The sequence below is a fragment of the Cheilinus undulatus genome, linkage group 18 (assembly GCF_018320785.1).
Source record: "Cheilinus undulatus linkage group 18, ASM1832078v1, whole genome shotgun sequence".
In the NCBI taxonomy this organism is placed as follows: Eukaryota; Metazoa; Chordata; class Actinopteri; order Labriformes; family Labridae; genus Cheilinus; species Cheilinus undulatus.
This window is the reverse complement of record NC_054882.1, coordinates 3,672,987-3,694,704: the sequence shown is the minus strand read 5'-3', so window position 1 is coordinate 3,694,704 and position 21,718 is coordinate 3,672,987. Positions and strand designations below refer to the sequence as shown.

The following is a 21,718-nucleotide window of genomic DNA, read 5'->3' as shown; positions in this document are numbered from 1 at the left end:
ATGTTCTGGAGGGGCGGAGTCAAAGCCCAGATCAATGGATTTGTGGCTGGATTTGAAAACGGCTGTTTACGCCCCATCCCCGTGCAACCTGACTGAGCTTGAGCAGTTTTGCAAAGAAGAATGAAGTAAAATTGTTGTCTCTGGATGTTTGCATTTTTTAAATTGACATTATTATGTAGAAATCTGTTTCCACTTTGACATTAAAGAGATTTTCGTATTTTTTGTCACAAAAGCCAAATTATGTTGACCATGATTAAAATAGTTAAACATCCAAGGGGGTAAATACTTTTTTAGGCACTACACTTTTACCTAAAACCACTGTTCATTAACGGTGATATTAAAAGTGCCTGCTATTTAATAAAATAAAAAATATATAATTAGGGTTATTTAAACTGTGATGCTACGGCAAAAAATAAAGGCATCCATTCCATTATTGTGTTATTTATTGTTTTTAACCATCAGACATTGCAGGTAAATTCCTGCACAGTGTTTAAACAGCTATTAATCATTGGCAACAAATCAGCAGCAAAATAAAGTCAGTGTTTTTGTGTTATTCCCCACTACGGAAGAGTATTAGGGCCACTGAAAAAATAAATTTTGAGACAAAAATTTTTTTTTCACTTGTGAGAAAAAAGTCAGAATTCTGAGATTAAAGTCAGAATTCTGACTTTAATCTCAGAATTCTGACTTTTTTTTTCAATTGTGAGATTAAAGTCAGAATTCTGACTTTAATCTCACAATTGAAAAAAAAAAAAAGTCTCAAATTATTTTTTTTCAGTGGACCTAATACTCTTCCGTATTATTCAGACTGTGCACGGCTTAACTTGATTTTTTAGGGATGGATTAAATCTTCTTGTATGCACCTGTCTGATGACACAGTTCTTTAAAGCTTTAATGCTTTCTGATCGGCTGCTATCAATGATTAAATCACTGCTTAGTTTTGAAGCTCTTTGTGTCGTTTAAGTATCGATGTATGAAAACGTTGACAGCCTCAGAACAATAGTGGTAGAGATTTGTGAGCAGCTCTCCCTCACAGGAGGGGGCAGCCTGTTTGGGATTGGCCAAACGAGTCACAAGATGATGTGAAGTAAAAAAAAACATTGAAAGCGTCTGAGCACAGCAGCTGCAGCTTCAGGGAGATTCTTCTACTCTACAACAATGGTGAGTGTTTCTGTGAGGCTGTCTAACAGCCGCCGCCATTTTGGCTCCCGCTCTTTAACCGTGTGCTCCGAGGATAATGTAAAGTTTAAGGGACTAAAACGGGAAGAGTCAGATCGCAGATTTGTAAGCGTTAGCCTGTTAGCATAGCTTTAGTTCCACCCTCTATCCGTTGTATTGCTCCGTCAAGATAGTCGGAAGAAAAGACGCGATTTCCGGTTGTCCTTTTCAGAATAAGAGCATTATAGAAAATGCCGAGGTGAAAGGAGATTTATCACTCATTTAACAGTTCTCTTAGTGTGTTTGGCGTTTTAAAAACGTAATTAAATAAGGCATTAGTTGTCATCGTAGTTAACAGAGCGTGTTTAAGGGGTTATTAATATTGAAGCAACCAAAGATTTGATTATGGTAAAAGTTTAGCCAAAAGGCAACTGTAAAAATAGCCACAAAAAAAGCTGCTTTAGTAAGCCACATCTGGACCAGGATTTGTGGCAAAAACTGCTTTGAACAGATGATTGTCCCTTAAAAATATTTATGATGATCGAAAAATAATTATAACTTTAGAATTTTTGTACTGAATATTACATTCCCTCCTTTCGACTGAATGATTTTAACCTGTGATGGATTGGTGTATAATATGCCATTCCTTATTTCATGGTAATAACGAAGAGGTTTACTTCATCAAATTCTCATCTTTTGAAAGGAAATGTAAGCATGTCTGGATCTAGGTGAGTGGCTCTTACTAGAAAACCACCGTTAACAGCATTTAGGTGATGCCAACCCAAATTTAACAGATAGATGTAGCTGTAAAAAAGGGTCACATTTTTGTAAAACGAAAAGAGGACCTTTCCTTCCCATTCTAGAGGACAGCTATGGGCTGTGATTGTTGTTTTTACGCTTTTTCTTTTCTTTCTTTTTTTTTTTTTTTAACATAATGTGACCCTTTTAGCAGTTCCTCCCCTCATTTTTTATTCGAGCATAAAAGGGTTGCTTTAGGAGTTCAACACAAATCTCAGAGGAGGAGTGGATGGTCAAGAATACCACTTTAGGTCTCAGATAGCCTCTAGGGCTTTTTATGATATTATCAAAATATGTATAAAGGAAGGTTGTTGTTGTTTTTGTACTGTATGAAGACGAGTTAGGCAAGTCTGATATCTGAGCGAATTTCTCTTCCAAATAATAAAGTAACTGACTGAGATGGGTCAGAAATCGAGGTGTTGCGGGAGCAGGAGTGAAAAACTGTCCTATAGGTGCTATGGAAGAGTTCATCACACGCAGCTGTGCCGTATTTTGCATGCAACTTCTTCAGTTGTGCTTTACACAACATGAGGCAAGATACAGGCTTCTGTTGGGTTTAGGCTTTTTATTTTTCTGGTTTATCTTTGAATTATAGGACATTGTTGTTTAGAGCAGTGGTTCTCAACCTAGGGTTCGGGACCCCCTTGGGGGTTGCAAGACACTGAGAGGGGGTCACCAGGTGCCTTAAAAAGAATATTTTTAAATTACACTGTTGCCTCTTTACACCAATTTCACCAAATTTCAATCCTTTTTTATCACTTTTAACACCAATTTTGCCAATTTTAGCACATCTTTGCCACTTAAAACCTATTTTTGTCTATGTTAAACCCTTTCCATTACTTTTTTCTGTGTGTTTTTGCCTTTTCTAAACCAATTCTTGCTTCTTTCTGCCTATTGTTGCCTCTGTTGATCCATTATTGCCTCTATCAACCACTTGTTGCACTCCTGTTTGCCCATTTTACTCGTAGTTAACACATTTTTTCTGGTTTCTATCAATATTTCATCCCGTCCCACCTAATTCCCACCAATTTGTTGCACTTAAAAGCCATTTCAGACACTTTTTAATCCCCTTTTACCACTTTTTGTGTCACTTTGATCCATTTGTGGTTATTTTTGCCACTTTTAACTCATTTATGTTCTTTAAAAATTCAATTTCATCATCTTTCCACCATTTATCACCATTATTAACCAATTTTAGCATTTTTTTAATCCATTTTAATTATGTTTTTTTTTTTTTTGGAAGTTATTTTTATCCAAAGAAAGCTATTTACTCAGGTCAAATATAAAATATGGTTTTCACAGCTTAATTTTACAATAGACCATGGTTTTGCTGACCTCCATGGGCCCCCAGTTTGGCTGGGTCCCAGAAACCTCCCCCTTTATCCCTCCTTATGGACGGCCTTGTCTCCACATCACTATTCTTGAATGTTCATGGCTGTGTTCAACCACCTTCAGGTACAGTGGGGGTCCCCGGTCTCTGGCACCTTTATTTTGGGGGTTGTTGGACAAAAAGGTTGAGAACTACTGACTTAGAGATGGAAACATTTACATCTTGAAAATGGAAACTGGACCTTTTGCAGTTTTATTATCCAACCTTGCTCTCTTGGCTGCGAGCTTGGATCGTAAAAATTTAAAGCTAGTGAACAACAGCACCGCTAATTTCAAGAGACTTCACCAAAATTAAATAAACAGTCAAAATTGCTGTTTTCCTCTCTTGCAAATTTCTTGAATTTGTGGAGAATACTTGCTTGATAATAAATTTTCATCTTGCATTGACTTTGTATAACCTACCACTGTTCCACAGTTAGTTTCTCCTGAACTGGTTCAAGATTCTCAAGCCAAGAGCCAAATTATGCACAATGAGATATTTTAAATGTTCTTATAGCTTTGATTACATTTATCTTATAACAAAGATAGCATTATAAACACGGTGTATATGTTGAAGGAAGTTAAAATACATACAGCATGGGCAAATTTTTCACAATTGAATAATTTGACTCTTTCAATAAAAGTGTAAAAAAAATTGTAAAATTTTGTTGAGGATCCTTACGGGCCAAAGAACTGGCTTTGGATGGCAGAAACTGGTCACTGGCCAGTGGCCATTATATTGGGGATCCCTGTTGTTCAAGATTACATCCTGATAGATTTATTAGTTTTTTAGTCAACACACATTTAACAGGCAAAAGTAAGCACATGTAAGTGCTCAAATTAGGCAAATCCCTGAAAATATCTTTACTTAGAGATTTTTAAAGACCTTAAAAAACTATTCCCCTGGTTAAAATAAATAAACCTAATTACTACAACCTTACTACCTGGGGACTTTTGATACCATGGGATTTGTAAAAATATCTCCATTATGATAGAAAAGTACTAAAATAAGGTCAGCTCTTCAGTTATATTTGTAAGCAGAAGCTGTAGTGAGAGAAATATAGAGCACTGCTGAAATGCTGCCAATGTTTTTGTGTGGTTTACACTGTTTGCCTGCATTTATTTTGCCTTTGAAACCAAGAAATTACCAAATATGAAGTTTCTTGGACTTCTGTTTGTTGCCAGGGTATTCCAACTGGGATTTAATTTTTATTAGTGTCATATAAAGGTTTTACACTCTAGAATAAAATCCTAACAACTTCTCTAAATGTGAAATAAACTCTCTTTGCTTCACCAACATTTTTAATACTTACAAATATGTTAAATCATTCTCCTTGGTTTCATAAAAACGTATATTTCCGCTTGAGAACCAATGGTGGTCCAGTCGTAATAGTTCTAATTAGATGCTTTTATTTTGAAGGCGCTAGTATATTAGCTTGCTGCTAGCTTGTTTGAACACGTCCGTGTTTAGCCCGCTCTCATATCACGCTGAAAAATGTTTCCCTGCGGGTTTTCTTCTGCCTGTCATGACAGCTCGACTCCTCTCAGTGTGGAGAAACATTGGGATAATGTTACGGCTTTATTTTTCCTGACACTCCCTGCGTGAATTAACCGGGAAGTAGAAGTTTCCAGCGCTGATTTCCTGGATGGATTAGCAGCCAAACTAGCTCGTTAGCTGTGGAGGAATTAGAAGCAGAACCTCCGGGTTTTCTGTCCTCCTCAGCTCCGTCTATATCCTGATTTTACCTCCCTCTAAACACAGCAGCCTCCTCCTAATCAGTGAAGATGTCCCTGAGCTCAGTGAAATCCTAACTCCCACCAGCCATCTGTTCATGAAGGTGTAATTATAGAAATCACAAAGTCTCCGCAGAGGCTCCTAAAGACTTTATGTCTCTGTGGTACACTTATATAACGGTGTGAGGACGTGACACAAAAATTAAACCCTGATCACCCTGCTGCCCTGATGTTTTCTGTCTCAAATAAACCTGTGGGTCAGAGCAGATTCCTGTTGATAAATACTCTTTAAAGAGGATTTCATACTAAGGGTGCAGGCCGAGATCCAAGTACACCTGGGCTGCCAGGTCTTTGTGACAAAACCAGCCCAACTGACTATCTGACCTAGCCCTTTACTAGCCCAACAACCAATGAAGCCAGCCCAAAAAGTAGAAAAAAAGCCTGTAAAACCTCTGCCACACCTTTAGTGCCCTAAAATACGACAGTGCTGCTGCCGCTGTCAAATGTGTTGGAATATTTGTCAAGTAAAAGCATAAATGGCCTTAGTATACCCACACTGAAAGCTACATTACTGATTAATCTATATCAGTGATACTCAATGTGTCTTACTTTTAAATATTCCCCAGAAAACATTAAAAAAGGGGAAACTTTATCGCCACACTTTCAAACTTTTTTTTGCCACTTTTCATCCATTTAAGCTACCTTTTGCCATTAAATACCATTTTTTTCCTACCTTTTGCTCATTTCTGCCACTTTTTTTCAATTTATACCACTTTTATCCAATTTTCCCCCCTTTTCACAGTTTTTTCTCCCCATTTTCACCCACTGAATTCACCTTTAGCTATCAAGCACCACTTTTTCCTACTTTTTTGCCTATTTTTGTCACTATTTTCAACTTTTTTGCCCCTTTTATCCCATTTAAGCTACCTGTTGTCATTAAATATCACATTTTTCCCACTTTTTTTTTGCCAATTTCTGACATTTTTTCCATTTTTTACCACTGTTATCCCACTTTTGCCCTTTTTTACAGTTTTTTCTCCTCATTTTACCCACTTAATTTACATTTTGTCATTAAATACCACTTGTTTCCTAGTTTCTGCCCATTTTAGCCACTTCTTTTGGCAGCTTTAATCCCATTTTTGCCCTTTCACAATTTTTTTCACCACTTTTCACCCATTTAAGCTACCTTTTACCATTAGGCTAAATACCACTTGTTTCCTATTGTTTGCCCATTTTTGCCACTCTTGACTGCTATTTGCCCATCTTAGTCACTCTTCACTCATTTTTTGCCATTTTTTGACCATTTTTTTGTACCTGTAAATCTTTTTTTTTTTTTTTTGTGGTCACTTTTTACCCATTTTTGCTACTTTCTGACCCTTTCCTCCCCATTTTCACCCATTTTTGCCACCTTGAACTCATTGTTATTGCTACTCCAAGCTGTTTTTGCCACTTTTCACCATTAGATTGTGGCTTCTGCAAAGGTATTTTGGCTCTTTGTTTGAGTAGGGTTGACTTGAGCTGCATAACTCCAATTCCAAAAAAGTTGGGACTCTGCGTAAAATGTTAGTACAAATGAAATGCAGTGAATTGTGAATCTTATGAAGCCATATTTCATTCACAATAGAACACAAACAACACATCAGCTGTTGAACATTTCAAGAAAAATATTAGCTCATTCTGAATCTGATGGCAGTGACCCATCTCAAAAAAGTAGGGACGTCGCAACAGAAGGCTAGAAAAGTAAGAGGTACTAATGGAAAAAAACAGTTGGAGGAGCATTTTGCAACAATTAAGTTAACTGGCAACCTTTCAGTAACATGACTGGGTATAAAAAGAGCATTTTAGAGAGGCAGTTTATAAGGAGAGGTTCACTAATCTGCAAAAGAAATGCCTCTAAAAACAGTGGAACAATTTAACAAAAATGTTCCTAAACCTAAAATTGCAAAGTCTTTGAATATCCCAGCATCTACTGTCGATAATATCAGCAAAGATTCAGAGAATCTGGAGAAATATCTGTGAGCAAGGCACAAGGCTGTCCCTCAGGGACAGCTGCATTAAAACAGACATGATTCTGGATTAGAAATCACTGCATGGGCTCAGGAACACTTCCAGAAATTACTTTCTGTCAACACAGTCATCCACAAATGCAAGTCAAAGCTGGATCATGGAGAGAAGAAGCTATATGTTAACAGGATCCAAAAACACCACCGTCGTCTCTGGACCAAAGCTCATTTAACATGGCCTGAGGCAAAATGGAAAACTGTTCTGTGGTCAGATGAAACCACAGACACTTTTTCCTGTGGACTAAAGAGGAGAGGGAGCATCCAGCTTGTTCTCCTGGCTCAGTTCTAAACCCTGCATCTCTGATGGTATGGGATTGCATAGTGCCTATGGCGTGGGCAGCTCTAACATCTGGAAAGGAACTATCAATGCTGAGGAGTAGAGAGGCTTTAGAGCAGCATATGCTCCCATCCAGACAACATCTCTTTGACTATTTCAGCAAGACGATGCTAAACCCAGGACACTCTTGAAAAAGAGATTTTTAATCTCAATGAGGTTTTCTCCTGGTTAAATAAAGGTTAAATAAATATATTAAAAAAAAACACATACCACATCCATCACAACAGCATGGCTTCACAGGAGAAGTTAACCCGGTCCAGACCTTTCATCAATAGAAAACATTTGGAGCATTAGAAAAGGAAAAATCTAGCAAAGAAGACCCAGAACTGTTGAGCAGCTAGAGTCCTTCATCAGACAGGAATGGGACAGCATTCCTCTCCAAAAACTCCATCAGCTGGTCTCCTCACTTCCCAGATGTTTACAGATTCTTGTTAAAAAATGGGGATGCTACACAATGGTGAACATGGCCCTGTCCCTACTTATTTGAGATGTGTTGCTGCCACCAAATTCAGAATGAGCTCATATTTTTCATGAAGTGTTAAAATGTCTCAGTTTCAACATCTGCGTACTGCTCAAGAAAAGATGGACTCACTTTAACTCCATAAAAAATGTTTTTGGGGAATTTTTGCTTTTATCAAACAAAGGAAAAAAGCCTCAAAATATTCTTTAAAATACCCAAGACTTAATGAATAATTATGAAAATCACACCAAATTGATACCTGTTAGGATAGCTCAGCTACAGAAATAGAAGGCTAAGCCGATATGAGGGAACCCTGAAGAAGTTCCTCATGTTTTTCTGCAGTTCAGACAAAAGGGCTTGTCCTGGGAAGAGGATTTTTCAAGTTTTGCTCCATTTATCACTATAACCTATTGAAATTATAGCGGTTATACTGTTAACATTCAAAAAGTGTTAGAGTCAAAATCTTTACATTCTTTGTAATGTACAGAAACCAGAATGAAAAGAATATAAACGGTTGATTTAAAGGAAATGTTTGGTTTGATGCCTGTGCTGTGTCCCTGCCTTTAAATGCAGACTTTATAATGTTTGTGAATTTGATTTTTTAAAGACCACACTCATGTTTGGTGTATTTCCCTCTCTCTCTCTGTCTCCCTCAGAGTGAATCACTGGTGGTCTGTGAGGTTGACGAGGATCTGGTTAAGAAGCTGAAGGCTTTCCGTTTCAGAAAACAAACCAGTAATGCTGCCATTGTCAGTGAGTACTCCGTTCATATTTACTTTATTTCATACAGAAAAACTCTGCCAGTAGAAGTCATGATGATCCTGGTTGTGACTAAATATTTTTCATTTCCCCTCCAGTGAAAATCGACAAAGCCACACAGAAGGTGGTTCTAGAAGAGGAACACGAGGTCAGCCGGCTTTTTAACTTCTACTAACCATACAATAAAGTGTATTTCTGCATCTGAAATTCATGTTTACATCTGAAAACTAAGCTCATAAAGGAAAAACTAAAATCCTGCTAATGTCAGTTTTTTCTGTTGGACTTTTTTCAGATGTATTTCCTGTTTTAATGCTAATACATGCTAGCTTTCTCTGCAGAGATTATCCAACAGCAGACTCTAAACTGTTGATTTTTTTTCTGTTTTATTTTGAAGGACATTTCTGTGGAGGAGTTAAAGGACGAACTACCAGAGAGGCAGCCGAGATATCCTTTTCATTTGACAGAAGTAAAATTCTAGGATATCATCCTTGTAGATGTTAATAGTCGAGCTTTCTGAGCAGATTCTTTCTTTAACTTGGTTAATGTCGATTTTAACATGATTTCAGTGTTGAAATAGAAGGTTGCTAGATTGTCTGTACGTTTATTTTCTTTGAGGAGGGTCATTCTGTTTACTTGTTTCTGACAGAAAGTAAAAAAAAAAAATACAAAAAAAAAGCTGTTTTCTCTTTTTTCATTTTGGTCACAAAAATGGAAAAACAAATAAAATTTAAAAAGGAGTCCAATTCAGTTTTAATTTTTCAATTCTGTTATTTTATGTCTTGTTTGGATTGAATTCTTGAGGACAAGGAAATCGTGTGACCCATTGGGAAAGGTGAACATTTCAAAATAAAAGCCCCCCATATTTGCTCTGATTTTTTTTTTAAATAACAACAATGGTAAAGTAGTGGTGATTGAATAGTTTTTAATTATATCAGGGGGAAAATAAATTTAGACAAATAAATAAGCCTGCACTGCTTGATGTATTTATCCATGTAGTCAGCAGGGGTCAGATTTTCAATTTACGATTGTAATGTTTGGTTGAAAGGTTTATCCACACAATAAATTAGTGAATAAATAAATAAATGAAAAATCAGAGCAGCAAACAATCTGTCTAATACGTAAATGTTGGCTTGGAAGGCCTAACTTTTGACATGGAGGCTTTTTTTTTTAAATTGCTCACCTTTCCCAATGGGCCACATGATTTTCTTTTCCTCAAGTATTTCAGCAAAACAAGGGGAAAAAAAAAAGGGGGGGGGGAGCGCAGATGGTCGAATGGTTTAAGGCACTACCCATGTACGCGAGCGGCTCGGGTTCAAATCTGGCCTGTGGCCCTTCACCGCATGTCTCTCCCCACTCTCCTCCCTGTTTCGAATCTGTCCACTGTCCTTCCTCTGTCAAATAAAGGCATGAAAAAGCCCAAAAATTAAATTAAAAAAAAAACAGAATTGAAAAAAATGGAACCCTCTTATAAAAAGTTTTTTTTCTATTTTTGTGATCAAAATGAAAAAAAAAAAAAAACATGAGAAAATGGCTCGTTTTCTTCATTTCCCTGACAAATTAAAAACAAAAAACAGGATAATGAAAGTTTCTCCTGATGTTTGAGTCTGGTTTCAACCAGGAGATGGATCTGCTAGAAAATGCACTGACCAAGGAGTCTGTAAATTGTCCTTAGCACCAGGAACATTTGTGGTGTACAGTTACAAATACGAACATGATGACGGGCGTGTTTCCTATCCCCTCTGCTTCATCTTCTCCAGTCCATTAGGTAAGATCCAATCAGGAGTTACCTTTGAATGAATATCACAGCAAGGCTTTAAATCACAGGTGTCAAACTCAGGGCCGGGGGCCAACTCTGGCCTGTGGAACGATTATATCCGGCCCACAAGATCATATCATATTTCTATTATAATTGGCCCACCAGTATGAGGTCTGCAGATTTCTTCCAGTATGAGTTGTTAAACCATAAAAATCTGAAAAGTAAAGAGTAAGAAAGATTTAATAAAAAATCAAGAATGTGGGGAAAAAATTAATTTGTGTTTTATTTCATATTTTCAATTTTGCATCTCAAGTTTACGACTCAAACTTATGATTTTGACCTTGCATTTCATGCTTTAACCTTTTTAACTCATTATTTTGGACTTTATATGCCACATTTTATCTTTTAGTTCCCCAATTTTAAATTTTATGTCATATTTTGACCATTTCAACTCATGATTTCAATTTTTCTCATATTTTGACATTTTAAATGAGTAATATTTACTTTTATTTCATATTTTGACCTTTTGCACTCCAAGTTTTGACTTTAAATAATATTTTAAAACTTTTTTAGTCATCATTTTGAATTCTAGCTAATATTTTGCCATTTGCAACTCCTAATTTTTGGCTTTTTAATCCTACATTTTGAACTATCAGACTTGCAATTTAAAATTTTATGTAATATTTTTACTTTTAAACTCATGATTTCAAATTTGATCTCATATTTTGACCTTTCAAAATTATGGTTTCAACTTTTTCCTTGTATATTTGCTCTTTAAAAACATTATTTTTCTATTTTTAATATCATGTTCAGATCTTTTGAACTAATAAATTGAAATTTTTATCTCAGATTTGAGCCTTTAAACTTATAATTTTTACTTTTTTGAATTTCCAAATATTTATCATCAGTGCTGTTTTTTTTTCATATTTTATTATTGGTGAAAATGAGGTTGACAGTTATGGTTAAATGTTGACCCGGTTAGGCCCTCAGGTTAGACCTGAATCCAGAATCCGGCCCCTGCTGGGATTGAGTTTGACACCCCTGCTTTATATTCCATTGTTAAAGTTTGATACTGAAGAACAAAATTTGAATTAATTTAAAATAAACTGATGGAAATACTGACGTACACTTTATGGACAAAAGTATTTGGCCACTTGCCCATTACACCAGCAGGGACTGATGACATTGTACTCAAATCCATGTACTTTAATATGGAGTTGGTTCCCTTTTCCAGCTACAACAGCCTCCACTCTTCTTGGAAGGCTTTCATTTTGTATAGCATTTATGAAGTCAGACACTGACCCCCCAAGATCCAAAATCCATTCTCTCACCCTCTCTCTTTCTCCACCTTTCAGAAAATGTGTGCTGAATCAAGCTGTTCTCAGATTTTCCCCTCATGATGTCACATGGGGAGTTAGCCCCGCCCCCAGGTTCAGTTGGCCCTCCCCGCTTGAAAGAAAGTTCCACCCTCCTCTCATGATCCTCTTCTCAGCTGCCACATCCTTTTCCTGAGAGGGGCGGAGTCAGACAGCTCATTAACATTTAAAGCCACAAACACTGAAACAGCTCGTTCTGAGCAGGGCTGAAACAGAGGAGTTTTTAGACATGCAAAAATCCAATACTGGAGTGTTTCAAATGTCACAGGCATGTTTTGGGGACCTCTGAGACCAATACAAACTTGTCTTAAAGGGGTCAAATATGTGACCTTTAAGATTGGCCTTCATTGGAGATAATAGGCCTTGACCAAACCCTGAAAAACAGCCCCATACCATTATCCCTCCTTCACAGGCAGGGAAAGTTCTCCCGCGATCCGCCAAACCCCAGACCCGCCCATCTGACTGCAAAGAGAGAAGTGTGGTTGGTCACTCCATAGACAGCGTTTCCACTGCTCCACAGTTCAGTGTCAGTATGCTTTACATCACTACATCCGATGCTTGGCAATGGACATGGTGATGTGAGGCTTGCATGCAGCTGTTGCTGTGGAAACCCATTCATGAAGCTCCTGCTGCAGTTTTAGTGTTTACATAAATGCCAGTGGAAGTTCAGAACTCTTCACTTGTTGACCTGCTCTGTGATTTTAAGTGGTCTTCTGCTTTGTGGCTGAGTTGCCGTTGTTTCTAAACTCTTCCACTTTCTAATAATTTCACTAACAGTCTTATTGCAAAGGTGGCATCCATCACAGTGAGCTCACTGAGCTCTTTAGAACGACCCATTTAGGATCACAGATGTTTGTAAATGAAGACTGCATGGCTAGGTGTTGATTTTATACACCTGTGGGTCTGATTGGAACACCTGGATTCAATACTTTATAGGTGTGGCCAAATACTTTTGTCCATATAGTGTTAACAGTTCCTTCTCAGAAGCGAGAGGTATCATTAGCTTTTATTGATATGGATATCCTTATTATTTCACAAAGTAGTATGAACTTTGGCATCGTTCAGTGATGATCACATTTTTGTATTTTTGTCGTACAGGTTGTAAAATGGAGATGCAGATGATGTACGCAGGAAGTAAAAACGAACTGGTGAATACTGCTGAACTATCAAAGGTTAGTGATAATGATGAGTAACCATTATACTCTGTTACTGAGGCGCCTACTTTCCTGACTGAGGAAACAGAAGCGCCAAAGGAAAGTAGGGGTGCAGACAGCTTTTGATGATTAAACGATCAACATTTATTATTTTGTAACATAACAGATATCCAGGTTTCTTTTAACTAATCCTGCCTATTTTTGTCTGTTTTTCTCAAAGGTGTTCGAGGTCAGAAACACTGATGACCTTTCAGAGGACTGGCTCAGAGAGAAACTCAGCTTCTTCGGCTAAAGTCGTTTCATGTCATGGGGTCTGGGCTGCGAGGAGGATCCAGATTGCACAACCCATGGCTTCTCTTTGGGAGATCACACTACAGTTAAACTTCCCCTCCTTTTTACACCAGACCTGATTTAAATAGTGAGAACAAATGCTTTCTGTGCTCCGTTTTAGGTCTCTGCCGGTCAAAATCCCAGCATATCCCAGACCAGTTAGAGATTTTTACATTTTCTCTGAGCTAACCAAGCCTCACCTCTCCGTTAGCCTAAAACTGAGACGGCTATTTGACGCAGGTCTGTTTTTTGACTCCTGAACAATCTCTCCATGTGCCAGTAACGTGTCTGTGTTGAATTAACACTCCCATAGCTCTTAATGTGGACAGAAATGATAGAACCCATCCGCCTTCCTCTGCATCTTCGGTCAGGAGATGTATTGGCTGTATATAGAGACGGATGACATGCTTCCAGCTCCTTCTGTTGTACAAAAGTGAAGCCAAAATACCCCCATGATAGGTGCTTATATCTTATGTAAGTCCCCCAACCAAAACTGACTGTAAACCTCGCCACAAGGTCCTCATCCCTAGTGCTGACGATATACAAACATAACACTACTTTGCTCATCTGAGGTTTATTTTCTGTTCATTTGCTTCCTGTTTTGACATTATGGTGACCCATCCATCCTCTTCTGCTTCCTCTGCAAGCCGACCCTTACATCCCTCGCACAGCAATGCTTTCCAAGTTCAAGGCATTTCTCAGGTCAGATGGGATATATAATGCCTCAAGTGAGTTCTGGGTCTCCCATGGGGTCTCCCAGTAGGATGTCCCGGGAAGACATCCACAGGGAGGCACCCACATGAGGTTTCTGAACCCCCTCAACTGGCTCCTTATGATGGGATAAATGATCCTCAGTCTGTAACTTTTGTTTCATTTTGAAGGTGGCTGTGCATTTGTGTCGATCTGACGTTTCACAGCTCTGCTAAAAATAGACTTAATGTTTATCACGAGTCAAACAAAGTGGCTCTTGGTACGCACAGGGGACGGAAGAAAGGCTGTGTTTTACTCTGGAGAGAATGGCTAATGCACTTTGTGGAAATTGCAGGTTGCAGATTAAGTGCCAAAGCTCCTTTGGGTGGAACAGAAAAGATTCTGGTGTCTGTTTGAAGCAGAGTCTCGTGACTCCGGTGTTACAGCGTGTCTTAAAAGCAAGCAATGCAAGCAAGCAGCAGCGACAAAATCAGCTTGTTTTGCTTCCTGTGACAGTTTCCCAATATTTTGTAGCACAATGCAGAGAAAGGGTTCTACCACGATGCTCTGTTTCTGGTTTCCTTACTACCGCTTGCACAGACACTGGTAAGGCCCTGGAGGTGTCCAGAAGGTAGATTGTTTTGATGACTTTTGATTTTTGTGTAAGAAGTTGTCCTTAAACTTGTTGGCGGGGAGGCAAGACTACTCAGCTCAACACTGTCAGAGGTGCAACAATACAAAGCACAATGCTTCTGTTTCTCCGCCTTCAAAATAAAAGAGACGTCATTCTGTTTACTGGAATGGATGTTTAATAGATACCATGTTGATCTCTTTAAACAGATCCAGAATGATATCTGATGCTTGGGTGCTGAGATTTGGGAGATTCCTCTCACCGTTCCATCCCTACTATGATAATCTAATGCACACGGCACAGTAGGAGCTTCATTGGTCAACAGAGCTGTCAATCATAGTATAATGCTCCTAAACTTTTCAGAGAAACAAACACTAGTACCTAAATCAGATCAACATGATTAAGAAGAATTTATTTGATTTTAAAGTTACACTCATGTCCCTTTTATAACATAGAGGAGGCGGGGCTTATGAGCTATACTGCACTCAGTCAGCAGGGGGAGCTCCACGTGTTTTGGCTTCACTTTTATGTCGTCCATCTTTATATAGAGTCTATGGTATCAAAACTTTCTGTTTCTATTATTAGTTTACAGTCTTTTTAACCTCTTAAGTTTCACCTTTTTATGTTCGATTTATGATTTGAGGGAGTTTTACTTTTAGATTATTTCCTAGTGTTTGTTGGTTTATGTAAGCAAATACTTTATAGCAGTTTTTTTCCCCTTTTTTTTGTTAAAGAACAACTTCCTGCCATAGTTCAGCGACCAAAACATAGTCAGTCTCTCCTTCAGTCCTTCAGTATTAATCTAAGGGCATTTTGTTTTTAAATTCACTCCAGTCTATAAAAGAACAACATTCAGACCAGTTGAAGGAATGCTGCATTCACGTGCTGCTTGGATGCTCCGACTTTCCAAATTGTCTTCCCAATGCCAGATTTTTATGGGAACAACAGGGACCCTGTAAGAAAAAGATGTCTTGATTTTACCACTCAGAAACCTAACTAGGTCACTTTAACGGGCATTAACGCAGCTCTACAAACATATTCAAAATTGCAATTAGGAGAAATGAGCCAAAAAGTTAAATTGCAATTTGTGAATCAACACAAGTCTGCCACTTTTCTCCCCATATGATGAGTCGTTTGCAGTCAGCCCTGTAAGAAGGAAACACAATTCCCAATTCTTTAAAAGTAGGTGTTTAAAAATGATAAAATCTCTATTATTTTACTGATCCATGATAGCAAACAGTACTAAAATAATTCTGATCAATAAGACCAGGTCTACAGTGAGATGAAATCCACAGAAATTGCGACAAAAACTTTTTTTTGCTGTCTAAATTTCACAAAACATTTGCAAATTTTCTGCATTTGCATTATTTCCATTGGTAACTATACTATAGAAAACATAATCCATGCTCAATCCTTGGATTACATTCTGTGATATTTTGAGGTTGCAGAATTGTTCACCATGTTGCAAAACTTAAAAAACTGAATTATTTTAAAAAATAGGTGTGGTATTGTGATGGCCCACATTTCCTTGTTATAAGCTTTCCAGTCAGAAACAAGTTTTTCCAATATTTTTCCAACAACACATGAATGCAGCGTTATTTCTGATGCCTTCTCTTACTCTGTGAACTTGGACAAGCTGGAACAGGAGGCGCTGCAGCGTTGCTTATCACGGTTTTGTCTGTTTGAAGAAACAACAGTCATGATAAGCACAGCTGCATACTTTAGATGATATCTCTCCTGAAACACAACATAAACTGCTCAAACATTCCAGTTCATAACTGACGACAAACCTCCATGACAGTTTGGAAACACTGCACACAGAGTGGCGGCGACCTGCAGCCGCTCTGGTTTGATGTGTCTTTCTTTAGAGAGATTGTTAGATAATGTCGTGCTTTATAGCCAGTGCTGTTATTAGTGTTGGTGAATGTTGTGCTCCATTAAAAACCGCCGGGTTTTTCTCAGCGCCGGTTGCAGCCTTCAGAGCGATGGCTGTGACTTCTCAAAATGCCAGTAGTGCTTCATTTTTAGACTTTGTAGGTAAAAGATAGCATGAGGGGGGATTCATAAGAACTTACAGAGCAGGGGTGAAGACTTATGTGCAGCTTTTTGAAGGCTGATATTTGTGCATTAAATAATCACACCGCCCACAAATCTTGAAAATAGCATTGGTGCAGTCCTTACATTTTTGCATAGATGTCTCGAAAATGACACAATCTGAGTTCAGATGTGGAGCCGCAACATTAAATCAATTAGTTCTCAATTATTAGACCAATCACTATCTATTTTGTTAACCAATTAATTCGTTTAAGTAACTTTATTTAGAAAAATGCCCTGATTTCAGCTTTTTGAATGTGAATATCTCCAGGTTTCTCTTCTCCTATATGAACTTAAACCAGATATTTTTTCAGTTTTGACAAAAACAAGACATCAAGATTTACTGATGGATATTTTCTGACATTTTTAGAGACTAAACAAGTTTTCTCCAAAGAATATGCCATTGATTGGTCAGTAGCAGAAATAAAAATAACATGGGGGTAGATTTATATGTAAAACAATGGGTAATTCCAACAGCTTCACAGTGCTTTCACAACTATGGTGGTTCTCAACTGGTGGATCTGGACCCAAAAGTGGGTTGCGGAGCACTTTCCAGTGGGTGGCGAAAAGTCTGAAGTACTGAAGTCTTTAGTGGACCCCGTTTTACTGTGAAAATGGGTCAGTTTAGTTGTTTTATCACTATTTCAACTTTTATCTCCTTTTCTTGCAATGAAAAAGCTGCTTCTCCCATGATAATGACATTGTTTCTCAAGATGTTTGGGAAATTTGCAAAAAAATTTACATGTTATGAAGGGGAAAGGGGGCATAAATCTTGTCAATTTTGTTCATGTTCATTTTTACTATGATATTTTTGGTCCAATAAAGCTCCAAACTGCAACGTATTCAGTTAACTAAACATGCATTATTTAAGATTTTTGGAAATTTGGCTCATGATTTGTCATTAGAGACACTGGTGAGGATAGGCCAGCTGAGAACCACTGATGTAAAGCAATGGCTTTATAAATGAGACAATAAATTAGAAGTAGGGATGCATGATATTGGGTTTTTGCCAATATTTACAGATTAATTTTAGCTGATACCGATATTTAAATATGTTTAACATAACTAAAAATTCAGTCCTTTGAACATGATTTAAGGTTTGAGGATGAAAAAAGAAACTCTTTTTCTGAACACACTTTAAAGTTTAAAGAATGAGGATGAACTCAGAAAAAGATCTCAACCTACATAGATCTGTTGCTCCAGCCTAAACCCCCACTAACTTATTAGTGTGTTTGGCCAAATTTACAGTCCATTTATGCTGATATTCACGCCCAAAATATTGGATGTAAATATCTGCAGAATTTTTTATATCTGACGTGACCGAATTTTTGCCTTTTTTAGCTAACGTCTGCCAGTACAGATATCAGGCTGATAATATTGTACATCCCTAATTATAAGTATAAATTGTGAGTTGCAGACCTAGTCTGCATCAGTTTTAGCTCAGAGCACATAATGAAAACATTACAAATGTCACTTTTCAAACACTTGAAGACTCTTAAATGTTTTTTGGCATTTTTTCCTCATAACTTTATCTTGTAGTTATTGGTTTCCTGCCAAGAAATCTTCTAAAACAAGATTTGAACCAGTCAGAAACAATAATTTGCTAAAATACAAACTTCTAAGTCATTGTAAGCTACTTAAAAGCTTAATATCAGCCCTGCGTTCTGGTCTGACCTGGTGAACAGCTACAATCATAGATAAATCCACCAATAAGTGATCTATCAGTCATTAAATCTGAGGACTGCAGCTGATTGGAAATCCCTGAGGCTGAAAATCACCACCTCCTGAGTAATGTCAAACTGCTAAGTCTACCATACGAATGCCTTGTCTTAAATTTATTACTTTGTCATATTTATGTCTGTAACACAAGGATAATGTGTCCAAAATAAAAATACATTTTCCAATGGAAGATAATTCCATTTTTCTGTTATTGGGGGGATTTTTAGGTTATTTTATACCAGTAAATAATTTGTTTTGAGCTTCCCGATGTTTAGACATCCCCTGTTTTCTTTAAATCTTGATAAAAAAATCTTTATAGTTTCTTTTTGTGTAAATCTGACTGAAAGTTGCACAATCATCCTGTTAGACATGAGTCATCCACAGGAACACTGATGTGAGACATAGAGGTTAATATTAACACTGTTGGCTTGACATTTTGCTGCTGTAGCACATTAACATAACTCCAGCATGGGGGGTTCTCATGTTTAAAGGTTTCTGCTGTTACTGAAGCTGAAGTTTGTGCTGCCCTTTATGGGTTTAGGAAGTTTTATGAGTCTATAAACAGGGTTGGGAATTAACTTTTCTGTCTACCTGTCGCTGTGGCTCATGGATGAAAAATCTACCAGCCAGTTATGTCTGCAGGGATGTATAATAATAACATGATTTAATAATGAAATGGTATTGTGTTCGAGGAATATGCTATTTCACAAACAAAAATTCAGCTATTAAAGAGAAGAATTACATATTTATGCCCCAACTCATTAAATCCCATTTCCTGATATGATTTTTTCATAATGAAAGTATTTCAACAACTTAACAACAGGGGATTTCTTCCATCTAAACTGTTTTGGAAATAAAAGTGTTTACCAAAGCAGAGGATTTCACAGTTACAGCATGCCCTAACTGAAAGTGATAGAAGCAGGTGTCAGCTCCCAAATCAGCGTGTTTACATTGCCTTAATGTAGTATCCTGACTGCTACATGGTGCAATGCAGCACAATGCAGTGCATTGTTAATCCCTCATCACCCTGCTCCTACTTTCCTCTCTGTTGCTTGCGTTGACCTGAACGAAGAACAAGGAAAAGGAGAGATGGCAAGGTACCAGGGCTTGTTAGCTTGTTTTACAAAGTGGAGACAGTCGTGCTCTGACTCATGACAACACAGAGGCAAAACCATGTGGCTCAGAGCCGTTGAATGCTCTTCAGTACAAAGCACTTGTCCTCTGTTTCTCTGCATTCAAAATCAAAGAGCTGGATGTCAGATTGTTTAACAAAGGGGAGCAGAAATTCACAAAGTGCAGAATTACATATTTATCTGATGCAGTGTGGAATGCAAGCTTGCTATGCTGCAGTATGCAACATGATGTCTGATGCACATGCAGTTATAACACAGTGTTATAGTAGTTGCAGCCGCTCCATTGACCACTATTCACCGCCACAGCCTGCCTCTTTGCGAGACATCAGTTTTCAGCAGGTAGACCCCTAGAACTGGAGATGCAAATTCATGTCGTGTTGAGCTTTAAAGGGGGCATATTTTACCCTCTTAAGACAAGTATTTATCGGTCTCAGGGGTCCCCAAAACGTGCTTGTGAAGTTTGTTGCTGGAAAAAAAACACTCCAGTACTGGACTTTTGCATGTCTAAAAGCCCCTCTGTTTCAGCCCTGCTCACAGTGTCTGTGGCTTTAAATGTTACTAAGCTGTCTAACTCCGCCCTTGTCTGACTCCACCCCTCCTCTTAGCTGGTAGCTGAGAGGAGGATCAGGAGAGGAGGGCGGAACCTTCTTCCAAGTGGGAAGGGCTAGCTGAATGTGGGGGTGGGGCTAACTCCCCATATGACATCATGAGGGGAAAATCTGTCAATGGCTTGTTTCAGCACACATTTTCTGAAAGGTGGAGGGTTGGGAGGGTAGATTTTTCTGGTACTTGAGGGGATTATGGACAGGCCAGGGGAACATATTTGTGTTAGAAAAGCCTGAAAAGAATTTTTGCATAAGATGTCCCCTTTAACAATGCTGAGTTTAGCCTTTGTAGCATGTAGCCTGTCATTGCTCACACACAAGTAGGCCACAAAAGTCTTTGAAAGTATAGAAGCACCAGCTCTGCTCACAAAGTCTGATCAGAATAGGCAGAAAACTGGAATTAAGTTTACTTTTTAATGTGACATATCGCTCTGTTACTTCTATTCACCCTCCACTGTGGCTGGTAGGTTGAGCAGTTTCACCTAACATGGCACATTAACGTTAATTTCCAACCCTGTTCGTCTTCAAAATTCTTTAAAAGCTGTGGTAAATTTACAAAAAATGCATTCAATGTGAAATTAAGAGCGTCTTTTCTTTAAATCTATTACGTTTTGCATTTAATCCATAGTGATTTATGTGATTAAATTATATTTATCTGTTAACTTTTGAAACTGAATTCTTGAAACCTCTCAAATGTGGACAGCTACTGTAAAAGAACTGCATGCTTTAATGTATGTCTGAACAATTTCCATGAGTTTCTGAATGAACTTGCTGCTTTTGCATGCATTTTCTCCAGATTATTTTAAATTAACTCGTAAACTTATTCGCACATAAATTTGTAAAAATCTGGTCTCAGCTATGTTCCTACTCTTTCTGACAAACTGACAGAACTTTTTTGATCTATGGACAGACTCCCTGAATATCTACTCGTTTTGTTAGGATTTGAGTATCTGGTTACGTCCTGTGGATCTGATAGATTTCCTTCCTGTTTGGTCAGCCTTCTTGTGTTTTAAACCTCTTTGGTCTTTAACTTCTACACTCCTGTTGTCTTCTCTGATTAAATAACTTCTATTTTCATTCCTTTGTAATAAACCTGAGACGTGTATCATAACCAGCTGCCTCATAGCATAAGTGAAACTTGAGATATTTGTATTTTTCCCATACTTTATAAAGTGTCTATTGTCCTCTTGTCCAAATAAAATGACAGTGATGTTTGACTTCCTGGTTTCTAGAGGCTTCTGTTTGCATGTGCATATGATTGACTACTCATGTTTATTCTTATCATATCTGATAACCATTACTGATACAAGTGTATACATAATGCTATGGCTTAGAAGTTGAACGCATTTTGGTACCTTTGAATCAGGGGTGTCAAACTCAATCACAGCAGGGGCCGGATTCTGAATTAAGGTCTAACCTGAGGGCCTAACAGGTTTTAACCACACTGTTAACCTCATTTTTGCCAGTAATAAATTATGGGGGGAAAAAGTGGCACTGAGGATGGATGATTTTGAGATTCAAAAAGTCAAAATGATAAGCATTAAAGGTTCAAA

At 37.8% G+C, this 21,718-nt stretch overlaps 1 protein-coding gene across 1 annotated transcript; it reads left to right on the top strand.

The window, feature by feature from the left end:
• The first annotated feature begins 1,088 nt into the window (after positions 1-1,088).
• gmfb (glia maturation factor, beta) lies at positions 1,089-21,382 on the top strand. Its single transcript, XM_041812203.1, has 7 exons — positions 1,089-1,161; positions 8,575-8,671; positions 8,776-8,825; positions 9,072-9,121; positions 10,360-10,442; positions 12,908-12,981; positions 13,184-21,382. Exons 1-7 carry the CDS (start codon positions 1,159-1,161, stop codon positions 13,253-13,255), a joined length of 429 nt encoding a protein of 142 aa, XP_041668137.1. The 5' UTR covers positions 1,089-1,158; the 3' UTR covers positions 13,256-21,382.
• Positions 21,383-21,718: the final 336 nt, after the last annotated feature.